We start from the raw sequence: 24,270 nt of genomic DNA, 5'->3' as shown, positions 1-24,270 counted from the left end.
CCAATTCAAAAAAACACTTCATCAGACCAAAAAAAGGCGATATTAAAACGAGCGTCAAGATAACATTTGTTTTTTATAAAATATTCGGGTGTGGTTTACGCTCTGAGAGAAAGTGGGGTGTATACTTTGTGAATGTGAGCAGTAGGGGTTTGGGGGGAGGCGTTGTGAAGGAAGGGAGGAAGCGTAGAAGGGGTATGAAGGAAGAGGAGGAAGTACAATCCCGTGTGATGAAGCTATCACAGCGAGGAGGTATTTGTATTATTTTAACTTGGCGGTTGTTTATTAGCCTAAGTTTTCGCTTTGATCTGAAATAATATTATACTCTCATGGTTGTTACTTTCCTATGGTTGTTATTTCTTTTCTGGTGTCTACTTCATTATCCATCTATTTTATTGATAAGCTCTATTTATTTATTTATTTATTTATTTTATTCCTCGCTTTTTTATTCGTTCATTTGTTTCTCGTTTTCAAATAAACGATAAAAAGCGAAGAATAAAATAAATAAAATAAATAAATAGAGCTTATCAATTAAATAAATGGATAATGAAGACGTACTTCTCACTCTTCCTTCACCCAACCCCTATTCCCTTCCTTCGCCACATCTTCCTCTAACCAATAATGTTTGTATAATAAACTGACTATATATATATACGTCCATAAAAACGGGACAATACACTTGTAAAGAAGGAAACTCATGCTTATATAATATGAGTTAATGGGAACTAATTAATACTAGCAATATAGTTATCCTATCATGCTCAGCAGAATGGTTAACACACCCGACTGCAGCCTCGATAATCGTGAGTTCAAATCCTGCCATGTTTAGCTACGTTATAAAGCCGTAGTGACGGCGAAACACGCGTCCATGGATAACTATCTTATGTATAAATAAATAGGATTTCTTTTTATCGGTACATTTATGTTAAGATCGTAAAAGTTTAAACAATGCAATACTTCTTTGACATTTGTTTGTGTTTAGTTGTGATTAAAATGTCGTCTATATATACAAATACGAAAAGCAATCCATGTAATACCTTTTCCATGAAACGGCAAAATGGAGCGATATGTATTTGCTAGTAGGATCGGACTATGTTTAATCGTGAAAATACAGATACCTTAGATAAAGATGTGAAAAATAACGTGCTTGTCGAATTGGATATCTTTTGGGAATCATAACAGCATCTACAGCTCTATTATCACCACATGATCTCCAATCGCTGTTAGATTTAATTTGGAAGCACATTTAAGGAATATGAACCATTGGTAAACTTAATAATGCCTAAATCAATCATGTGACGAAATTCTTGCGATCATTTTTTAGGATTTAATCGCCTAGGTTGGACGTGAACTAGTGGTTTATGTATAATGATAATCTGATGTCTGACTTAATGCCCAATTTCATCCTTATGGTTGAGGTTTAATAATGTTGAGAATTTCTTTGAAATGCCCTATTGGTATGCTAGCATGAATACTATACATCTAGACAGAAGAAACGTTTCCCTGGACGTAATTTTGAGTTTGCTTATTCAACACACGTCGTTCTTTATTGAAATTTAAATGCGATAAAAAAATACATACTTGTCATTAACATCTTAATTCTTCTTCTAGAAAAATCCATAGAAATTTGCTTCACCCTTAAATCCAAAGTTAAATATGTTGATCCGTACGTTCTATTGCTGTTATAATTTGCAGCTTGTGGAATATAGTTCACTGAGGAGGGTGTTTGATATCTGTGAGGCGAACACATATTACTAATTAATGAGAAATTCTTTTAAGTCAAACACAAAAAAGCGGTACCCGATAGTATTCACCACTATTCGCAACATTGTTTGGATGTTGTTTTAGTTGTTTTTATTTGTTAAATGCTGTTGTTACTTTTCATTATTTCACACAAAAAAGAGGCAACCGATTTCATATGATCAAGGTCAAACGCTACTGGATGATAAAGGTTAATGAGATTGTCCGTTGAATGATGAAACAGTACGGATTAGGCATGATGTTTGGTTAATTAAGAGGACGATTCGACAGATATTTGTTTGCATTGGACTTGAAAACGACAAGTTTATAATCTGCAGAGAAGCAGTCCTGGGTAATGTGTTCCATAGATGGTATGTCTAAAAAAACAAAAAAAAACAGAATACTGTTCACTGAAGTTTCGGTTGAAGAGGAAGAAATGGGAGTTCTTTTCACGGTTGGCAGAAGACATGTTTTACATGGGACACAACAGATCGAAGCTCAGTCGATTACTTACCATGGAACTACTGATAGTATAAAGAAAGACTAGCAATGTGTTTTCTTATTTGTTACAGCGAGTGTGTACGTTGTTCAAACAACCATACGTCGTATTTTGTTGCAATAACAATTTGTTAATATACGCCAGGATTGCTGATTAATTGTGTCATTTCCTTACATAGTGTGAGAATCAGCTCCTGGCGAGTAAATGCCGTATTTTTAGTGGTTTCTTTTATTACTTTTGGTGAAGGTATTTTAACTCTTCTCATCGGGTAAAATATATAATGTGTTCTATTTAAATTTGAAATTAAAGTCAATTTTATATAACATATGCAACTCCTTTTTTTTTAATAAACGGAAAATAACATAAAAAATTAATTGAAAATCGTATACAAGAAATAACATAAAAAATTAATTGAAAATCGTGTACAAGAAATAGTATAAAAAAATTAATTGAGAATCGTATACAAGAAATAGCATAAAAAATTAATTGAAAATCATATACAAGAAATAGCATTAAAAATTAATTGAAAATCATATACAAGAAACAGCATAAAAAATTAATTGAGAATCATATACAAGAAATAGCATAAAAAATTAATTGAAAATCATATACAAGAAATAACATAAAAAATTAATTGAAAATCGTATACAAGAAATAGCATAAAAAATTAATTGAAAATCGTATACAAGAAATAGCATAAAAAATTAATTGAAAATCATATACAAGAAATAGCATTAAAAATTAATTGAAAATCATATACATATAGCATAATTTCGTAACTGACGAAGGTCCAAGCACCGATTTAGTATTATTCAATCAATATTGGTTTTGGTTTCACACAAAAAAAACATCAGTACGAAGGTATTAAATGCTTTTGCTTTTGTATAAAATTATTATTTAAACGTTTTTAAGGGATTTTTTAGTAAAAAGATATTTTCAAATTAGTCAGTTAATTTTAGTTAAAAAAATAGAAAACATTTATAAAAAGGCATCAAACTTTTTCTAATTGTTTCTATTTTATCTTGTTAGAAGGTATTTTTTCTGTAATAAAAAGAGGGAACTTTTTTGTAGTTAACAAAGAATTCATAGGTAAAAGATAATCGATTAACTTTTTGTTATAGTTGAAACCAAACCGGTAGTTTTACAAGAAGCTTATATATCGCTGTTTTTGTTTATTTTATTGAGGAAAAACAATCTTGATAGTTGATTTTTAAAAATAACTTACGATAAATTTAGGCGCTAGATGAAAATGTCATTGTGAATGCGATGTGAGTTAGATAATTTAGTCTAGTATTCTGAAGAGCGATTTTATGTGTTATGAATTGCCATGCAGCACTGTTGAAATTAAACCATTCCGGTATTCTGTTATTCCTTGAATACAACCTGGAAGGAAGATATAATCTAAGAAAAATCATGTTGTGTTTGTTATTTAGTTTTAAGGTTTAGTTTAATATGCAAAAAATAGTATGAGTTAAAATATGAATAATTAGTGGCCGTGTAAAAATAACTATACTAATTACGAAAGTAGCACGGTGGTGTGAGGAGAGTGAAAGTACTAAATAAATAGTGAATGAAATTGTCTACTACCTTTTTGTGGGATTACTTATTTGGGAGAACCTATTTGTTCGGAATAAATGTAATAATTTTTAAATGGGGATGAAATGTACACATAGTATCGCGACATATGCATTTTCATCTGGCGCCTAAACTTGCTTTAGAGAGTATTGTAAGCAGTGAGTGTAAAAGATTTGTTTAGGATTTGTTCGATTATTGAAACTGTAAACGCAAGAATTAAATTGACTTTATTTTATTATAGAGTAGATTAAATAAATACATACATGAGTGATAGGATAAAGGACAGTGTTTGGTAAAAAGTAGGAGACCTATAAACTTAGAGACTCTTTTTTGACTCTGTCCAAAAGAGAGAAACTGGTGGGATATACACCATCACGGATGTGACAGCAATACTCCGTGCATAGACAAATGGTATATTTATAGAGATACATGATACCGGTAGGTGTGAGAAAATTCCTAAGCTGATTGTGAGAACACACTTTCTTAGCAGCAGACTTGGCAGTATCTTCTATGCATTTATTCATGTTGCTTCTGAATGCTACGCCAAGAAGTTTGAATCTTGAATGCTCAAGAAGGCTACTATCAGTCATGGCAATCGAAAGGTTTCTTATAATTGTTAAAATAAAAGTTTTTTCTAGTAGCATTAAATATCTCCATCCATTTTTGCCCTTATTGAAATATCATAAGATACTAAAATTAACTTTTTTCTAAATCCTAAGAAATAATTTAATTTACAAACGTTTAAACTATAGAATATAAAGTCATTGAAACTAGCTTTAAAATTCTTTACGATTCTTCATTTATTAAAGATTGAAAATCTTTGGCATTATTTGCGTCATATTGGAAGCATTAGCGTATGTTGTCTTTAAGTATTGACCATTATTCTCGAGTGGCTTTTGAACCTTAAAATGCGATGATGCGTTAATACATGAAAAATTCTCAAGTAGACAAAATCTCCACTCAGAAGTTTATTTTAACAAATCATAGGCGTGAGAATATTTACTGCCGAAATTTCGCACGTAATATAAAAGCCCTAATACAAAGCACTTTTCCTTCTCTTTTCTGATTTTTTTTTTTTTTTTCATTCGACAGAGGACGCATGTAAGAGCTGACCTCGCTGGAGTTGATGACACAAAACACACACACACACACACACACACACACACACACACATATATATATATATATATCACTTTTGGTCAAAAAAACGAATTTTAGGCTAATGACTTTTTTCTTCTATAATGATTGCATATCTGGTCGACACTTCACTCGACTAGTCTGCTTATCGCTCTCGCGTGCATTTGTTTTCTTATCCTCTCGTTTCAAAGGATTTTGGGTTAGAATTACAGGTGTTTAGGCTATTGGCTTTGTTTTTCTATAAGGATTGAATATCTGGTCGACTTTTCGCCTGACTTATGTGCTATTGTGTCTTTCTTTCGTCCGTTCTGGTAAAATCACTCGTGCAGCTCTTTTTATATCGAGGTAGGTGGTTTAGACTGTAAGACGCTAATCTCTTCGATAACCAATCAAAGCTTGCCACACTATTTCCCGCTAGCAGTGATTTTTCATTGGCAATTACACATTTCCTACCTTTGCCTTAGATCCCAGTATTCATCTTCCATTCCCACGCGTAACGACGTCAGGGTCACCATAGGTCACCCATTTAGCCAACCTCGACGACATGTTTTCACTAATACAATTTTCAATAGACAACCGCCATTCACACCTGTCCGGAAGCTTAATCGAAGACAAAACAATTATATTATCTCATAGATTCCATGGGAACCCAGCCGGTTATAATGTATTTAATCTTATCTCACAGAAGAGATGTTGCGAGCTTGTCTCTGATGTATCGTTATTTTCATGGAAAGTGTTCGACTGAGCTTCAGTCTATGGTCCCCCCTCGCCAAACTTTCACAAGAAACACTCGTCTAGCTGAAAACACTATCAATAATTCCCCTACTCTTTATCTGTGCCTAAACCTAAGCGTAGATTCCATGAACAAAGCTTCTTTCTTAAAATTGCACGACTATGGAATTGTCTTCCTGCTTTCCAGGTGACTACAATATGGTTGTCTTCAAGTCTAATGTAAACAAGTTCTTGATGAGCCGTTCCATATAAGTTAACAAATTTACCGAATTTTCATTACCAATGATTACTATATTGTCCAATTGACTACTGTACACTCTTTAACCCTTATCCTTGAGTGGCCTCTTGGCCTTGATAATGTGGTGATTCCTGTGTAAAAAAAATCTATAAAAAACGGAGAAAAGTTATAGCCTGTTTACTTAAGATAAACGCTTTGCGTCTAATTCATGATTAAATAGGGTTAAAATTGCGCTAATTTTTGCTTTATCTGCTAATCCTCCGGTCTGCCATGCTATACTTTGGCAACCATATCACGCCTCCACCAATGAAGTTAGATATTTGCTCGAATTTGCCAATATAGGTATCTGTGTACAGCCTAGTGTTCACATCGCTTGAACAATCGTCACCAAACTTAGTCAAAATATCAGCCATGGTTTAACAAAGCTGATTTAAGTTTTACATATATAGTGTGACATTCTACCCTTTAAGTGACCTTTACTTTTACCTTTTAAGGTTACTTAAAAGGTAGAATATCACGTTAATATTAAAACCAAGATATAATGTTACTCGACATTATGTCTCTACAATCCTTGTTTTAATTTTGATTAAAAATCCTTTACATGATCTTGATTCGAGAAAATATCTAAAATTTAAAGCTTAAGCTTAAGGGGTCTTAAGAAGAAACTGAGATTCAGGAAAGCTACTTTAAATAGTGTCTAATTACTATAAACTAAATCTAATGCAAATCTGAAATATTATAATTTTCAAATTGGAAATTATAGCCATTAAACCCTTTAAAATATTACGAAGAAATTGAAATCTGAAAAATATCGATTAATTAAAATCTAATACCCATTGTTAATAGTAAACAGAAATCTGAACTTTCATGAATGGCTTCTATCTCCTTTTTATTCCTCTTTGTATTAAATTAAACTAAATATAGACAACATTACTATCTTGTACGCCTAGCAGCTGTGTCCCAAATCCATAATAATATACAAATATATAAACATATGCACAGACTTAATTAATAAGGATAAAACTATAGATGGATTGCAGAAAGGATTCTAAATTTTATTAACGATTCCGTGAGTGACATTTTTTAGCTGACATTGTACAAACGAAACAACTTTCCCCATAAAAGTGTATGCATATTTTATTTTTAGCATTCTTTCATCACGATTAGCATGGAATGTTTGCACACACACACACGTCCTTTGATGTCGTTCGTGCATTAATACTTTAGACAATTGTATTAACTGTTTCAAACCTACAAGTCTGTAATAAATGCGTTGAATGCATTAGCTATCTACGTTTCAGTCTTAATCTTTGTTTTGATAGTGTTTTATCTGTTTTATTTTAGTGCGGTATTGTTCGTGGTGATTTAAGGTTAAATCATGTTGACTCACCGGTTCTCGTGAGATCATGAAATTTAAGCAAAGTTGAACATAGTCAGCATTCAAATAAGTATTTGGGACAGCAGCAAGTACGCCGCCCGACAAGCAGCAAAATCTCACACCTTTACTGTAGAGGTTACTAAATACCGGAAAACCTTTTACTCTAACAGTCTCTTTCCTTAAACTGCTAGAATTTGGAATTCTCTCTCTGTTTCCTGCTTCCCAAATTGTACTAAACTGCAGAAGCTTAAACGTAATACGAGCAGACAGCTTGTTGCTCACGCCTCCCACATTTTCCTGTAAGATATTATCATAAATCGTAGGCCCTTAAATTTCAAGTGGCAATATGCCTTGTTTGGGATGAATAAAGTACACAAAAAATTAATTTAAAAAAAAATAACTATGTCTAATAAACTGTAGTAAAGATAAATAACCTTGTAACGGATGTTGTAACCCACATCCGGTTTACGACTTCCGGTTGCGCATGCGTACATAAACATAAGCCCATAACAGCGTAAACAAATAAACACAAATCGCTACTTTTGCAGAATTTGACCTGCCCACTGAAATATTAACGTTATTATTTAGAAATTATTATTTAACATGGGAAGGGTGGTGATGTTTTGCGACTATTCTGTATTACAACTATACTGTTGCAATTTTCTTACAAATAAATCTACTTTAACCCGTTGACAACCATAAGAACAATTTACAACGGCGATTTCCTCGCCGCCTTCCTTTTTTTTAAATTTATTCTCCATTTTTAATACACCTTTCTTAAAAAACATTCATACATTTTCTTCTACATAACCAACATGAATAAATAACCCCGAAAATATGTTTTTTTTATTTGCGTCACAAATAAACAATCAACGCAACAATAAAACGTATTGTTTTACTGTGTACGTTTTCAGAGCCCAAATTTTTTTGCGTTTAAATTATCCAAATAAACAATTGTTAATACTTTCTGCTTTTTTACATCGTTCATTTCCGTATTACGTTAAAGTTATTTGAACGCAATTTTCTTACAAATAAATCTACTTTAACCCGTTGACAACCATAGGAGTATTTTACAACGGCGATTTACCCGCCGCCTTCCTTTTTTTTTTAATTTATTCATCATTTTTTAATACACCTTTCTTAAAAAACATTCATACATTTTCTTCTACACTACCAACATAAATAAATAACCCCGAAAATATGTTTTTTTTTAATTTGCGTTACAAATAAATAATCAACGTGACAATAAAACGTATTGTTTTACTGTGTACGTTTTCAGCGTTACAATTGTTTGTTTGTTTGTTTGTTTGTTTGTTTTTCGCGTATAAATTATCCAAATAAACAATTGTTAATACCTTCTGCTTTTTTACATCGTTCATTTCCGTATTAAATAAATAAATGTTAAAGGGTCATAATAGGGGTAAAATTTAAAAAATATTGACCTTTTTTTTTTTTTTTTGCTCAGCATACACCTCCAAACACCCGGGTAACACCGGACTAAACTGCTAGTATATCTATTAAAGTGAACGTGTCTGTGTGTTTGTGTGTGTGTCTGTCTGTCTGTCTGTCTGTCTGTGTACATTTCCCTACGCAATAACTCTGTCAATTTTTACTCTACAAACTCGAAATTTGATATACTGAGTACTGAGATTTGGGAAAATCGATGTGATCGGGTTTCGCTCAGAAATTTGGCTGGTAAGGGGTCAAAGTTCAACGATTTGACCTTTGAGAACTCTACCAAACTCCTCCGACAATTTTGGGTCTAGACACTTGAAATTTTAGATATAGGTTCTTTGGACATGGATCTAACTTAATAACTTGATTTGAGTCCAAAAAATAAATTTAAGGGGTCATAATAGGGGTCAATGCTAAAATAATTGACCTTTTTTTGTTGTTGTTTGTTTTTTTGTTTTTTTTTTTTGTTTGTTTTTTTGCTCATCAGACAACTCCAAACACCCGGGCAACGCCGGGCTAAAATACTAGTATATGTATATAAAAGTGAACGTATATAAAAGTGAACGTGTCTGCGTGTGTGTGTGTGTGTGTGTGTGTGTGTGTGTGTGTGTGTGTGTGTGTGTGTGTGTGTGTGTGTACATTTCCCTACGACAATAACTCTGTCAATTTTTAGTCTACAGACTCGAAATTTGATATATAGTGTACTGAGATTTGGGAAAATCTTTCTAATCTGTTTTCAGCCAGAAATTAAGGGGTCACCGTCGGCGATTTTTCCTTTGAGAACTCTATCTAACTCCTCCAACACTTTTGTGTCTAAAAACTTTAAATTTTAGATATAGGTTCCTTGGATATGGATCTAACTTAATAACTTGATTTGAGCCCAAAACAATACATGTTAAGGGGTCATAATAGGGGTCAAAGTTAAAAGAATTGATCGCTTTTTTTTTTTTTTTTTTTTTGCTCAGCATACACCTCCAAACACCCGGGCAACGCTGGCCACCCATGCTAGTATATTTATAAAAGTGAACGTGTCTGTGTGTGTGTCTGGGTGTGTGTTTTTGTGTGTGTACATTTCCCTACGCAATAACTCTCTCAATTTTAATTTTACAGACTGGAAATTTGATATACAGGATACTGAGATTTGTGAAAATCTTTGTAATCTATTTCCGGCTAGAAATTTGGCTATTAAGCGGTCAAAGTTCACCTATTTGACCATGAGAACTCTACCAAACCCCTCCGCCAATTTTAGGTATAAACAATTGAAATTTTAGATATAGGTTCCTTTGATATGGATCTAACTTAATAACTTCATTTGAGCCCAAAACAATAAATCTTAAGGGGTCATAATAGAGGTCAAAGTTAAAAAATTTACCCTTTTTTTTTTTTGCTCAGCATACACCTCCTAACACCCGGGCAACGCCGGGTGCCCATGCTAGTATATTTATAAAAGTGAACGTGTCTGTGTGTTTGTCTGTCTGTCTGACTGTCTGTGTACATTTCCCTACGCAATAACTCTGGCAATTTTTAGTCTACAGACTCGAAATTTTATATACAGTGTATTGAGATTTGGGAAAATCTATGTGATCAATTTTCGGACAGACATTTGGCTGGGAAGAGGTCAAAGCTCAACGATTTGATCTTTGAGAACTCTACCAAACTCCTCCGACAATTTTGTGTATGAACATGTTTTTTTTTTGTTTTTTTTGTTTTTGTTTGTTTTTTGGGGGTTTTTTTGCTCAATATACACCTCCAAACACCGGGGGGAACCCATGCTAGTTTATTATAAAAGAATTAATTTAAAATTTTCGAGACAACAAATATCGCCATACTTTTTTTTCACAAACAATTAATCAAAAGGTAATTTTCTTTATGTTTCTGAATTTTTTAGATGAGGATTGGTTATTCGTATTATTTGAATTATTCGGACTACTGTTCTCATCTTTATTCTTATTTTCACCACGTTTCAGTCGATGCAACCTCTAACCTTCTTTTGTACTTTGCGGACTGGTGACGTAGTGAAAATAAAGTGCTTGGTTAAATTCGGTTATAAAATTTACACTTTTCTGAAGATTGGAGATGTAATCCTCAGTACGGGTGGCACTCAAAATACAATTGCGAATTAGTTATGATTTCGACTCAATCATGGCTGACAGAAGGAGAACATGCTACTCCCGTTGATAAAATCAAAGGTTCCATTCGAAATTCCGTGCAGATTCCAGAGTTCGACAACATGCAAAACACGGTCAGAAGTTACATCGACTGAAACGTTGTGAAAATACCACTCAAGACGAGAAGAATAAAAATAATACGGGCAATTTTATTTGTATTTCAGTGATGAAAAGCATAAACAAAGTAAGTTAAAAAGGTTATGATCAATTCGTAATGTTGGGAAGTATTTTTTGTACCTAACATGATAGCTGAATGAAAGGAATCAAACTCAGTTTTGTCATCTTTCAAATTGTGTTTACACTATAAGAAGCCATATTTCCCAAGTAAAATTGATAACTGGAATAACAAATTATCGTGAAATCATTTTATGGTGAAATTGTCACGATTTGAATGGCTAATGAGGACACCAGCCATATCTAATAACTATACTTAGTTGTCAAGAAATTGTATGACAATCTATTATTGAAATAAGACCCAATTTACCTTATTCTTGAGTGAAACAAAGGCCCTCATAGATTGACCAATTGGAGGAGAGCAGAAAGTGTAACACAATTTATGATTGGTTAGCAAATCAGAAAACTCGTTTCAAGTGAAACTTTTTAATAAAAGACTGATATGTGGCGAGCTCAACATAATACAGTTGATTAATCCGACAGATAGACAGACTGGCAGACCAACAGAAGGGCCGAAGTCGATGATCGACCGAAAGCAGGGATATCAATAGACTGAAAAGAATTATTTCTAAATTCGACCTCCTTAAGGGATAAAGGCATCAAATAAATTTTAAAGTCTTTTAATCATGACCGAGTCAAACTTTTCAATTTATCTTGTCTCGCTAATAAAAATAACATAAATTTTCATTTTTATTATTTTTATACATCTGTAAGTTTTGTTGTTCTTTATGGCGATTTTATCTCGTTTAGGGGTTATCGACAGAACAGATCACGCACCCGAGTTACTAACTAGTTTGCGTCATCATCAAAAGTTCTGTTGATCTTTTTGACAAAGTATTGATCTAGAATGATTTACATAATAACCATCTGAGCACATACTCATCGGACACGTGCACATTTCATGTAAGCTTTTTAATACGTTATAAATAAAAACATTTCAAGTTTATTCGATATTTCTACTCGGGTATTGGCGTGTCAAATGTGTCACTCTTCAGGGTTACATGCACCTTTCAGGTTGTTGCTTGATAACTCCTGAAGACTATATCAAACCAATTTTGAAAATGATTGGAAATGCTGGCAGATTTATCCTCTCTATCAATTCGCAATGTCATGTCTTACTTGAAATAAATGAAATAGAAAAGACAAAACCCCCTCCCTCACTCACTTTCTTTTTCTCTCCCTACCGATAAGAAAAAAAACTAATCCATCTAAAGATAAAACTCTCTCTTTTCCTTCGTTTTACTTTTTTAATAATAATATTAATAAGAAGAAGAAAAAGAAGAAGAAGAATGCAATATGTTGTGTCTATATTAAAAGTAAAAGAAATCCTTTCCTTTCTTTATTACTAGCGGGGGTACCTGGCGTTGCCCGGGTGTTTGAGGGTGTGTGTGGGGGTGGGGTAAAGAATAAGCAAAGTAATAACCCAGTTTAAACTTTTTAAAAAAATCGGAAAAAAACAAAACAAAAAAACAGCGAACGGGCGTAAAACTTCTTTTAAAAAAATCGCATAAACAAAAACCAAAAAAAAATTTTTTTAAATGAAAGTGTTCGGAAAAACAAAAACAAAAAAAAAACACAGCGAAAAAAAAAATGGTATAAATAACCTTGTTTCAATATTAAAAGTTTAAAAATCGAAAAAGAAAAAAAAGGACATCCCACATCACGATTTGAACATAAAACCTTTTGTATAATAACGCCGCGCTTTAATCACGTGAGCTAAGAGGAGGTTGACGAACTCGGGTCGGTTTTTAAATATTTAAACTAATTCAAGTTCCAACGTCATTTGCGCATGCGTAGAAGCTATCTTGTCATGAGAGAAGGATTTTTTGCTACCCCCTCCCTGTATGAAACTGACCCGTTTAGGGTGAAGGAATTAATGTTTTGGGACAATTTTTCGATATTTGTCGGCCGAAGGTTCGAGCTTGAAAATGATACCTATGGCGAAAATCCATGGCCTTTGTCGAAAGTTTTTGCGAGACATACAAACACACACACACACAAACACAAACACGCACACAGTTTCGCTTTTATATATATAGATAGACTAGCGGAGATATCCGGCGTTGCTCGGGTGTTTAGAGGTGTGTGTGCTCGGGTGGGGGGGGTTAAATCAATACAAAATAATAAGCGAAGAAATAGCTCTGTTTAAATGTTATAAAAAACAATGTTTAAACTTCTTTAAAAAAATCGAAAAAAAACACAAAAAACGAATGTAATGCGAACGAACGATGTGCAAATTTCTTAAAATCTGAAAAACAAAAACAAAAAAGAAAACGCAAATTTGATGAAAAAAAACAAAAAAAAGAACATGATACAAAACAATGTTAAAGCGTCTTAAAAAATCTGAAAAATAAAAACAAAAAAACGAACAACTTCTTTAAAAAATCTGAAAAATAAAAATGAAAAAAAAAACAGCGAACGTGAAAAATGGTATAAATAACCCTGTTTCAATATTAAAACTTTAAAAATCCAAACAAAAAAAGACATCTCACATCACGATTTTAACTTACAACCTTTAGAAAATGACGCCACGCTTTAATCAGCTGAGCTAAGAGGTCGTGGACAACATTAAGTCGGTTTTTTAATATTTAAACTAATTCAAGTTCCGACGTCATTTGCGCATGCGTAGAAGCCATCTTGTCATGAGGGAACAGTTTTTTGCTACCTTCTCCCTGTACAAAAATGGTCAGTTTAGGGTGAAAGAATTAATGTTTTGGGCCAATTTTTCGTATTCGTCGGCTGAAGGTTCGAGCTTGAAATTTATCTGGTGAAAATTCGTGGCCTCTGTCGAAAAGGTTTTGCGGACATACAAACACACACCTACATACATACATACATACATACATACATACATACATACATACACACAAATTTTCGCTTTTATATACATAGACTAGCGTGGGTACCCGGCGTTGCCCGGGTGTTTAGAGGTGTGTGTGTAGGGGGGAGTAAAGAATAAGCGAAGTAATAACCCTGTTTAAACTTCTTAAAGATCGGAAAAACAGCAAACGAACGTAAAACTCCTTTAAAAAATCGGATAAACAAAAAAGAAAAATTAACGTGTTTGGAAAAACAAAAAATACACAACGAAAAGCGAACAAAGAAAATGGTATAAATAACCTTGTTTCAATATTGAAAGTTTAAAAATCGAAAAGAAAAAATGTATCTGATAAGTCGGATTGAACCTGCAATCTTAAGGTAACGACGCTGTCACTTAATCATTGTGCTATGGACGCGTGACCGAATGTAGGTCGGTTTTTATAATATTTAAGCGAATTCAAGGTACAACGTCTTTTGCGCGCGTTGACGCATGCGTAAAAGCCATCTTGTCATGAAGGACACGCGGCGATCTAAAAATCTGGAAAAAATAGCGTTTAAAAGTCGGGCAAATTAAATGATATGTTAAGGCGTACATATTATCTAGACAGCATATAAAAAGTTTTAAAAAGGAGCGAGCCTACCGAGAAGCTCGGCGAAAAAAAGCTTTTTAAGGACATACACAAAAAGCGAACTTACATACATACATACATACATACATACACACACATTTTCGCTTTTATATATATAGATTACCAGATATTATTGGGATCAAGCCTTTCCTTCTTTGCTTATAAAATTTAAATTTGCATACGTGATTATTCTTTACTTTACTTTTAATATTAGCAGTTTATTAAGTTTAAGCTTTTCGTTCTTTATTAATAAAAAAAACACTATTTTAATGTGTAATTACTGAAACAAGCAGGGCACACATGTTCATTTGTACTATATGACATAGTACAGTATACAAATGATATTAGATTATACTAACCTAACATGGCATGCAAATTTTAATAGTGGGTTAATGTTATGATATACAAATAAACTGTCCTCATTTTACTTCTGTGTAAAATCTCAAAAACTAACACACGATGTCTATATGAGATACATAGCTATCAACTAAAACTAATGCTCAACTAAATGTTCGTCTTTACTTCTCAGATAAGTAAAAAAAAACATTAATTCTCCTCTTCCCAATTTCCTATGAAGTCCATGACATGAATCGCGCGATTAACGCGGTGTTGGGTTGAACTCAACTTGTTTGTGCCAAGGAATGCAAAGAAGGTCAATAAAGATTTCCGATGACATAGATCAATCCCAGGACTTCCGTTGACAGAGCGTGTACCTGTGTGGTGAGGCAGGTCAGTGAGTGTATTTTGGGTAATTTGGGAATTAAAGCCTCTCACATATCCTGGGATAAATAGAAACGCACATGGGGATTTTTTAGAGTTCGGTTGAGAGTTTAGTCGAGACAGTCGTCAAAGTAGTTAGAAGGCAGCAAATGAGATTTTAAGAAGACTGGTCATCTAGGAAATATGAAGAAGAGAAAGAAAAATAAAGAAATTAGAAATGGGTTGTGTGCGGAAAACCTTTCTAGAGGATGTGAAAAACTCCATGAGATTGTCTCTACAAGTAAGAAACGCGTTGTGTTTTTTTGGAACATGCATTTTGGTTCCAGGTGAACGACATAAGATGAAAGACAAAGAGAACAGAGGGAGAAGGTAGGACTTTCGTTATATGCATACATGTTACACGCACACACACGAAAGAATAGCACACGTAAAGGGACAGACGGTCACCACCATGTCACAATCATATAGACACCACAGACACGAGAATATATACACATCATCACCATCATCATCATCATCTTCCCCCACACACAAGTACATAACAAATTGTTAACTATGTCATCGTATATCTTTCTCGTGGTCTCTAGTTTGGTGAAGTAGCCATCTAAATGTTATTACTTGAGATAACATCACTAAGAGAAAGTGCACAATTCGTCGTGCAAACTACTGTATAACCGTAAGAGGATCTTATTGGGGTTTCGAATACTGTTATGCTGTCTTGAATATTTCCTGAGAGTTTACTTGTAGGATGAAATATCTTCATGCTACGGTTGTCCTGGCAAACCTTTGTATAGAGAGGCCGAAGGCACTCGAGGATAGTACCTTATAGGTAATTCAATTCAATCAAAAATATGGGGGCGGTACTGTGATAATATCACAGACAAATAGTAATATGTGATCCATACTAGAAATAGTGATGTGGGTTCCAGAATCGTTCCTGGGTAACGTCGGGGTGTCTACACTTATACAAGTCAATATTTGTTGAACTAACGAGGTGTAATTTTTCACACCCGGCGTAGGTGCTTACTTCAGTTAGTTTCATTTACTGCACCACCATTACCGCCTCCGCCGCCCTGTCTCGTCTCCTATGGTCTTTCTTTTCTCCACTCGTTTTGATTTCGGTTTTCAAGCCACAGTCGACACAAGCATTCCTTCTCGGCGTCGCCTGCTGAAACCGGTCGCAGTTAAATCCGAGGTTTTAAGACCTGCATTTAACATCATTGAAAAACGATGACAAACGCAACACGGAAGTGGCCACGAAAGCACGTGTGTCAGCAGGGTCGCGATACAAGTGAGGTAGGAATCACACCTTATATTCACACTTGTAGTTTTCATAACTTTATATTTTTATACACGGTAGACGTACACTTACTATTTATTATGCTTCATTATATTATATTTCATTCGAAAATGCATAGACTTTTACATATCTGTTAAAACGTAAATTAGACGGCAATTCTGAAAAAAAGAGTCACTTTTCTTAAAATGCTCACAGAGAGATTAAGAAATATTAGAGAGTGATTGAATCAACATAGAATGAGAGGAGGCGAAATAAAAATATGAATAACAAAGAGATATGAGGATGACTAGTTCAGTTAATTAGAAATCATGTCTAACGAGTACAATTAAAACAGATTTATTCCAAACATAACTCAATTCCAGAACTAAAATATATTTCAACATATATTTTGTATTATTACAGCATATAGGAAAAAAGTTTTTGGAATAAAAACGTTTATACGTTACCATTTAATTATATATATATATATATATATATATATATATATATATATATATATATATATATATATATATATATATATATATATTGTATATTTTTTTATTTATACAAACATTATAGGCTACATATATGCAAACATGTTTAAGCTGTGATTACTATCGAAATCCATCGTTAACAGGCTGCTAGTTTCACCTAGTTTCAAAAACAACAAAAAACTACATTTCAATAAAATCTCGGTTGAAACATGTAACCGATAATGTTTGTAGAAATAAAGAAAGTCATACAATAATACAACTCTACTTGCTATTGAGCACTATTTTATAAACATTATAATTTCATTAGATTACCATCTTGGAAATCACAGCAACACAATTATTAGATAATAGCATTTATAGATACTTAGTTTTCATTTCATTGCCGATAGCCTGAAAGAAAAATGCTAGTCTAGGAAATCAACGGTGGCTTTGTGACTGGGTTCGAATCTCACGACCAGAATTATCACTTTCTATACTGATGATTGCGTAAGCATGAAACATTACTATCTGTGGGTATAAAATGACCGTTAATATCTATTTAAGAATATTATATGTAACTTGATATGTGTTTCGAATTTACTTTAAAAATATATTTCTTCATACAATGGTTTCTTTACATATCCACATAGACACTTTTCTTTTGAAATAATAAATTTAAGGTAAACTCAAAAGTATGTGGTATCACAATAAAACTTGAAAAAAGATGGCGACGGTGATAATTTTTATGGCAATCGGCGAGTATGAAATAATTTTCAAAAATAAAACCTAAAAATGAGTAAAAAAAAAAAATGATGGGAAAGAAACGTGGAATAAACACATTTTTCTTTATTAAAGACAAAACTAATCGAAGACTTTATGAAAAAAGATATCTTTTTTTTTTTTCAAATAATTTTTGAAATTATTTGAATTTTGTATTTTTGATATTTGCCTATTTATGGAAGACCATGATGTTTTGTTTTGTTTTTTTTTTGCTTTGTTTTTTAAAGTTTTTACTTTGAAAAAGAGAATAATTGAAACGAAGAAAGATAACAATTTTTAAATTAACAGATAAAAATTCACCGTAGAAGTCTTTGGAAAAATATATCTTGAATTTAAAATTTATTTTTAAAAAATGTTTAAAAATGAGTAGAAACAACTGTATAATAAAACTTTAGAATTTTAGAATCGGTCTATAAACTCAATGTCGGCGTATGTGGGGGGGATGTTTGAGGATCAACATAAAATCTTAAAGTCTATTCTTTACCGGGAAAGACAATGGAAATGTTCCCAAATCCCTAGATGCGCCACTGAAAGGGTTATAAGATACCCATTTACGCACGCACACACACACACACACACACACACACACACACACACACACACACACACACATATATATATACAGGGTGGCCCCAAAAAACGGGCCTCAACTCTAATTAGGCCCCGTGTCTTAGTGTTTTGTCCGAATGAAATGAAACTTTGGTCATAACTAGTTTATTATATTCAAAACATCACATCAAAACACTAGGGTCTTTGGCCTTTTTTCTCCGTTTACTGTAAAATGCTCAGAAAAACAATTGAATGCCCTCTGTTTTTTTTTGGGGGGGGGAGGGTCACCCTGTATATATATATATATATATATATATATATATATATATATATATATATATATATATAGTAATTTATAAAATATATATGGCGATTAAGCTACACTGAATATTCCGCGTTTCATCCACTATAGGATTCGTCAGGCTTATGCGCGAATTTTATGGTTGCTTCTTGTTTTTATATATGTTGAGGATTTCTAGTTAGCCAATCAGCTTTCTAGTATCCACCGCGCCCCCTCCTATCAGCCAATGGGCATGCATTTTATCGAACAAAGGATTTGTTTTAGAACTAGGTTAGTGGTTTAAGGTAGATCTTTTCCTTCCTTTATATATATATATATATATATATATATATATACATATATATAAATATACCTATGTGTACACACATACATGCACATATATATACATATATATATATACATATATGTGTGATCGTTTATGTATATTCATGTCTATTTAATTTATTTATTTGTTTGTTTTCTATTGTTATTGTTAGTTTAGTATCGCTATTTAGAGATGATAATTAAAGCACATAATAACAAAATACTAAATGAAAACAATGTAAACAACAACAAAATAAACAATAAAAAAGTAGACACCATGACAGAAATAAAACCAACACTAGCAGAAATAATAATAATAATAATAATAATAATAATAATAATAATAATAATAATAATAACAAACCAACCCCGGGCAAGAACAACCATACTATAAATAAAAATACTAATAACGAACAAGATAAATGCAATTGTAGACACCGCATACTTTGCCCAGTCCAAAATAAATGTCTAACAAAAAGTGTAGTTTATCAAGCAACAATATTTGCGAAAGAAAACCCGAATAACAAGAAATATTACATAGGCATGACTTCCTTAGATTTCAAAACCCGATACTATGACCACAAAAGTACATTCAAAAATAAAAAACACCGTATAAAAACAACACTAGCGAATAAATACTGGGAACTCAAAGAAAGCGGACATTCGCCGGTAGTCGAATAGAAAATAATGAGACAAGCTACCACGTGCAGACATTTAGACGACCATGTAAATTATGCCTCCATGAAAAATTTGCTATCCTGTACTTTAAAGAACCTCAAAATCTATTAAACTGTAGACGAGAAATAGCAAACAACTGTGTTCACAAAATAAAACTTACTCTAGGATAGCGATACAAAATAAATTACTAACTAGCTCTACCTACGTATTGAGCACTTTTGAAGTAAATAAAAGTTTACGCATAAATCTATACTTTCGTATATTAAATTTATGTGAGTAAATGAAGTAGTTATATATATATATATATATATTTATATATATATATACACATATATATATATATATATATATATATATATATATATACGAGCAAACAGTTAATAAACATGTTAAAAAAACACTTTGAAATGAGTTAAAAACATATTTAATCTGAAAAAGAAACACTAGATAAGTGGATAGTCCTTAATCCACGGAGTTTCGAAGAAATACTTTCCTTCTCGTCAGGAATTAGCAAAATGCGGGATCGGATTTTGCCTGCAAAAGTATTTGATGAAACAAACAGTAAGTCAAAGATTTTACTTGATAACAAAAAAGTGAAGCAGAGGGAATATGGTGAAGAAAAAGGTGATTACACGTGAATGGATAGTCTGGTGGAAGATAAATAATCCAGTGACGGTAAAATCCAAATATATAACTTCAAGAAAGTTAATTGAATTTCCATTTACACAAGTAAAATCCAAGGAAATCCCATAATTGGAAGATGGTCCAAAATAATCCAATGATAGCTTTCTGCCTTTGGATTATTTTGGACCATCGCACCTGGCTCCCAAAGTATGGAAATAAAAAATGGAAACAAAAAAACGTTTACAAGAGTTTTTGATATAGATGTATATAAGAATAGTTTGATAAGTATGTTTCAACTTAAATAGGGATGGTATAATAAAAGTGTGGGGTTGCGTTCGCGCCTGTACTCCAGGGAAATATGGTACAAACTTTAACAAAGACTTTTCATATCTATTTGCGTAAGTATACTTTGATAATTATGTTTCAGTTTAAAGAAATATGGTATAATAAAATTATTGGGTGTTCGTTCGCGCCTGACCTCTATAAATGTAAATATGTCACAAAGTTTAACAAGCTTTTTTAAAAGGGGGGGTCCACAATAACACCTTGACTTTAATCTTAATTCACGTTAGATTTTATTTATTTATTTTTTTTAGTTGAATCATATTGTGTCGAATAAATTCTCCTCATAAATTCACGTTCATATTAAAGTGAAAGCCAAAAGAAAAAGTCGGAACTTTAGACAATTCTCGACACAAATTTTGCATAACTCTGTTTTCTCCTTCTCCACTTGCACGTGGTACTCTTTCGAAAATAGATAAATAATAAGAAAATAACAACGTTACTTGTTATTGTGTCAAAAGAAGGAAAAAATCCTGCTCACGTGATTACATGTCTTTTTTAAACCATTTACATAACCTTTTTATTTTTATTTATATATCTGTTTAAGCTTTTTTTTGTCAGTGTACTATAAGGAATTCAGTTGATTATAGCCCTTTCTGCGTGTTCTTTACATTAAAATAGTACAACCTTGAATCCGACGGCGCAATACTACACCGTTCAATACTGTAAAACTGAAACGAAGCTGTTCTGCTTGAAAAAGGCGCCATTTTTTTCTGATTCATATTTATATCGATTCTTTGCTTTAAAAAAACTAAAGTAATTACGTGTTTACTTTTTTAATATCCCATTTTGCCGTTTCGGATTATTTTACTAAAGTAAGTAAAGCTTCATAATTTTAAAAAACTGTTTTTGTTTCTTTGTTTTTCGATATTTCGTCGATATTATTTAGTAAGAGTGTTTAGCAGAAAAGTCAACAAACGACTACCCGAAAAAATAAATATACAAGAAGTAAATGTTACTATAATACTATTTTGTTTTGAAATAGTTTTTAATGCTCTTCACTTCAAATAATTTCAGCGAACCGAAATTAAAACGAAATTTGAGGCGATAACTACTTAAATTAATTTTTATATAAACTACATCTTTTTCCTCAAGCGCAAAATAACGGAAAACATTAAAATATGTTTATAAATATTCCTTACGTTGACGGAACTCTCTTAAATTGTTAACACGGAATGTTTAGGTGCCCCTCCTTCAGATTGAAAACGGGGCTCTCCATTTCAAAGTCGCTGTCATTTTGATGTTTTTTAAACCGGTTCGTGAATAAAAAAGAATATACAAACTACTTAAAAATAAAAACCAATGAACTTTTCTACCATAAAAGTAACTTTTATTGACTATGGTAACATTTATTTCTTGTATATTTATATTATTATATATATAACATTTTCTCTTTTAAGGAAACATCATTTTGTTGGTTTCTCTTGGCTACGAATGGAAACAAAGTTGATATAAAAAAATATATTTTCGCGAAAATTATCTTTATTTAAGTGAACGTGTCTGTGTCTGTGTCTGTGTCTGTGTGTTTTCGACCAGAAATTTTGCTGTTAAGGGTCAAAGTTCAACGATTTGACCTTTGAGAACTCTACCAAACTCCACCGACAATTTTGGGTTTAAACACTTGACATTTTAGATATTGGTTCCTTGGACATGGATCTAACTTAATAACTTGATTTGAGCCCAAAACAATAAATAGTAAGAGGTCATTGTAGGGGTCAAAGTTAAAAAAAATTACCGTTTTTTTTGTTGTTCTTTTTTTTTTTTTTTGCTCAGCATACACCTCCAAACACCCGGGCAACGCCGGGCACCGATTGCTAGTATATCTATAAAAGTGAAAGTTTCTCTGTGTGTGTGTGTGTGTGTGTGTGTGTGTGTGTGTGTGTGTGTGTGTGTGTGTGTGTGTGTACATTTCCCTACGCAATAACTCTGTCAATTTTTAGTCTACATACTCGAAATTTGATATACAGGGTACTGACATTTGGGAAAATCGATATGATTGGTTCTTGGCCAGAAATTTGGGGAAATTTGACCGTTAAGGAGTCAAAGTTCAACGATTTGACCTTTGAGAACTCTACCAAACTCCTCCGACAATTTTGTGTCTACACACTTGAAATTTTAGATATAGGTTCGTTGGACATGGATCAAACTTAATAACTTGATTTGAGCCTAAAACAATAAATTTTAAGGGGTCATAATAGGAGTCAAATTTAAAAAAATTGACCGCTTCTTTTTTTTTTTTTGCTCAACATACACCTCCAAATACCTGGTCAACGCCGGGCACCCATGCTAGTATATATATATATATATATATATATATATATATATATATATATATATATATATATATACTTTAGAATAAAATTATCTAATAATCAACTGGTATGGAAAGCTGTGAAGATATGGTAGACAGGTAGACATCGAAATAAGGATAAGGTTTTATAATATTTCAAATGTATTGTTTGTCTTATATAGAATAACAAAAATCTTTTGATTTTAAATTTAAACATTTCTCTTATAATTTTTTAAATTTATTGAATGACTAAGATTATATATATATATATATATATATATATATATATATATATAAGAAATGTAAATGTCAACGGAATTAAAGAAATAAATTGTAAGATGGTCAACATTATGAAATTTGGAATACAGACTTTTGTCATTTAATTGTTATATGCTCTGCAATTATATTAAGCTTCTTAAATTAGTGATTTGTATATATAAAAATGAAATAAAATTGACAAAATCATATTTCCGCATATATATATATATATATATATATATGTGTGTGTGTGTGTGTGTGTGTGTAATTCTTGGTTCGTTCTAAATCAATAAAACCATATTTCTATACCAATTTAATTGAAATTTTCAGAAAATCTAACTGTAAAGTCAAGGAATGTTTGCATGTTATTAAAATAATTTAGCATTGCTAATTATAAAAATATTAATTAAAATAAAAATATTTTTCGTAAGTCGTTTCTGCGAGACTGCCCTTTTTTATTTCCGGTAACTTCCGTTTCAACTACTCTCGAATTATAAGATAAATAAAAAAAAAAGGTACTCATGCAGAGAGTGGTACATGCTAAAATAATAACGTTATTATTTATAAAGCCATTCTTAACATGGAGAGCGGAGGGTGTGTTGTGCCTATTCTGTACAATTGAATAAAAAACATATCATAAAACTTTAATTAAACGTGGAAATACGTTTTAAAAAATAGCGCGGATCACTCTCTGCATTAGCACAAAAAAAACTCCTAATTTTTAAATTTAAATACATTTATGTATCTTACCAATTTTTTTAAATTTTAAATTCCTTTGTTTATCTTAAGGTTTTTCACTCATCAAACATTACGTTTTAATTGTTTAGTTTCTTTCACGGCATTGTTTACATAAAAAAGTTTGTTTTAACTTTTTCTAAACTGTTTCATTTTTACGACATGACTGACCGTATTATAAACACCCTAACCTCCCCATGTTAAAAACGGCTTTCAAATTAAACGCGCCCTTCCACAAACTTCGAAAGCCGTTCTTAACATGTTGGGGGTGTTCATTCCGAAAGCCGTTTTAACATGAGGAGGTTAGGGTTTTTATAATATGCTCGGGCTATTTATTATTTATTGCAAAAATTGCTTGAAATTTATTTATTTGACAAAAAAATCTTGACAGTT

At 32.2% G+C, this 24,270-nt stretch overlaps 1 protein-coding gene across 2 annotated transcripts in view; it reads left to right on the top strand.

Annotated features, from left to right (window-relative positions):
- The window catches only part of LOC145249629 (uncharacterized), a 245,894-nt gene that overhangs the window by 144,264 nt on the left and 77,360 nt on the right, over positions 1-24,270 (top strand). The window contains exon 1 of one of the 2 annotated variants that reach the window (XM_080111375.1): positions 16,353-16,558. The exons of the other annotated variant lie outside the window; for it this stretch is intronic. Within the exon in view, the coding sequence (XP_079967501.1) occupies positions 16,493-16,558 (66 nt within the window). The 5' untranslated portion in view covers positions 16,353-16,492. Of the gene's footprint in view, positions 1-16,352; positions 16,559-24,270 lie in introns of those variants that run through there. 2 annotated transcript variants of the gene reach the window in all.

This window comes from Euprymna scolopes, chromosome 28 (assembly GCF_053919585.1).
Source record: "Euprymna scolopes isolate OS-2025 chromosome 28, ASM5391958v1, whole genome shotgun sequence".
Lineage (NCBI taxonomy): Eukaryota > Metazoa > Mollusca > Cephalopoda > Sepiida > Sepiolidae > Euprymna > Euprymna scolopes.
The sequence above is the reverse complement of the archived record's forward strand: the minus strand, read 5'-3'. Positions and strand labels throughout refer to the sequence as shown.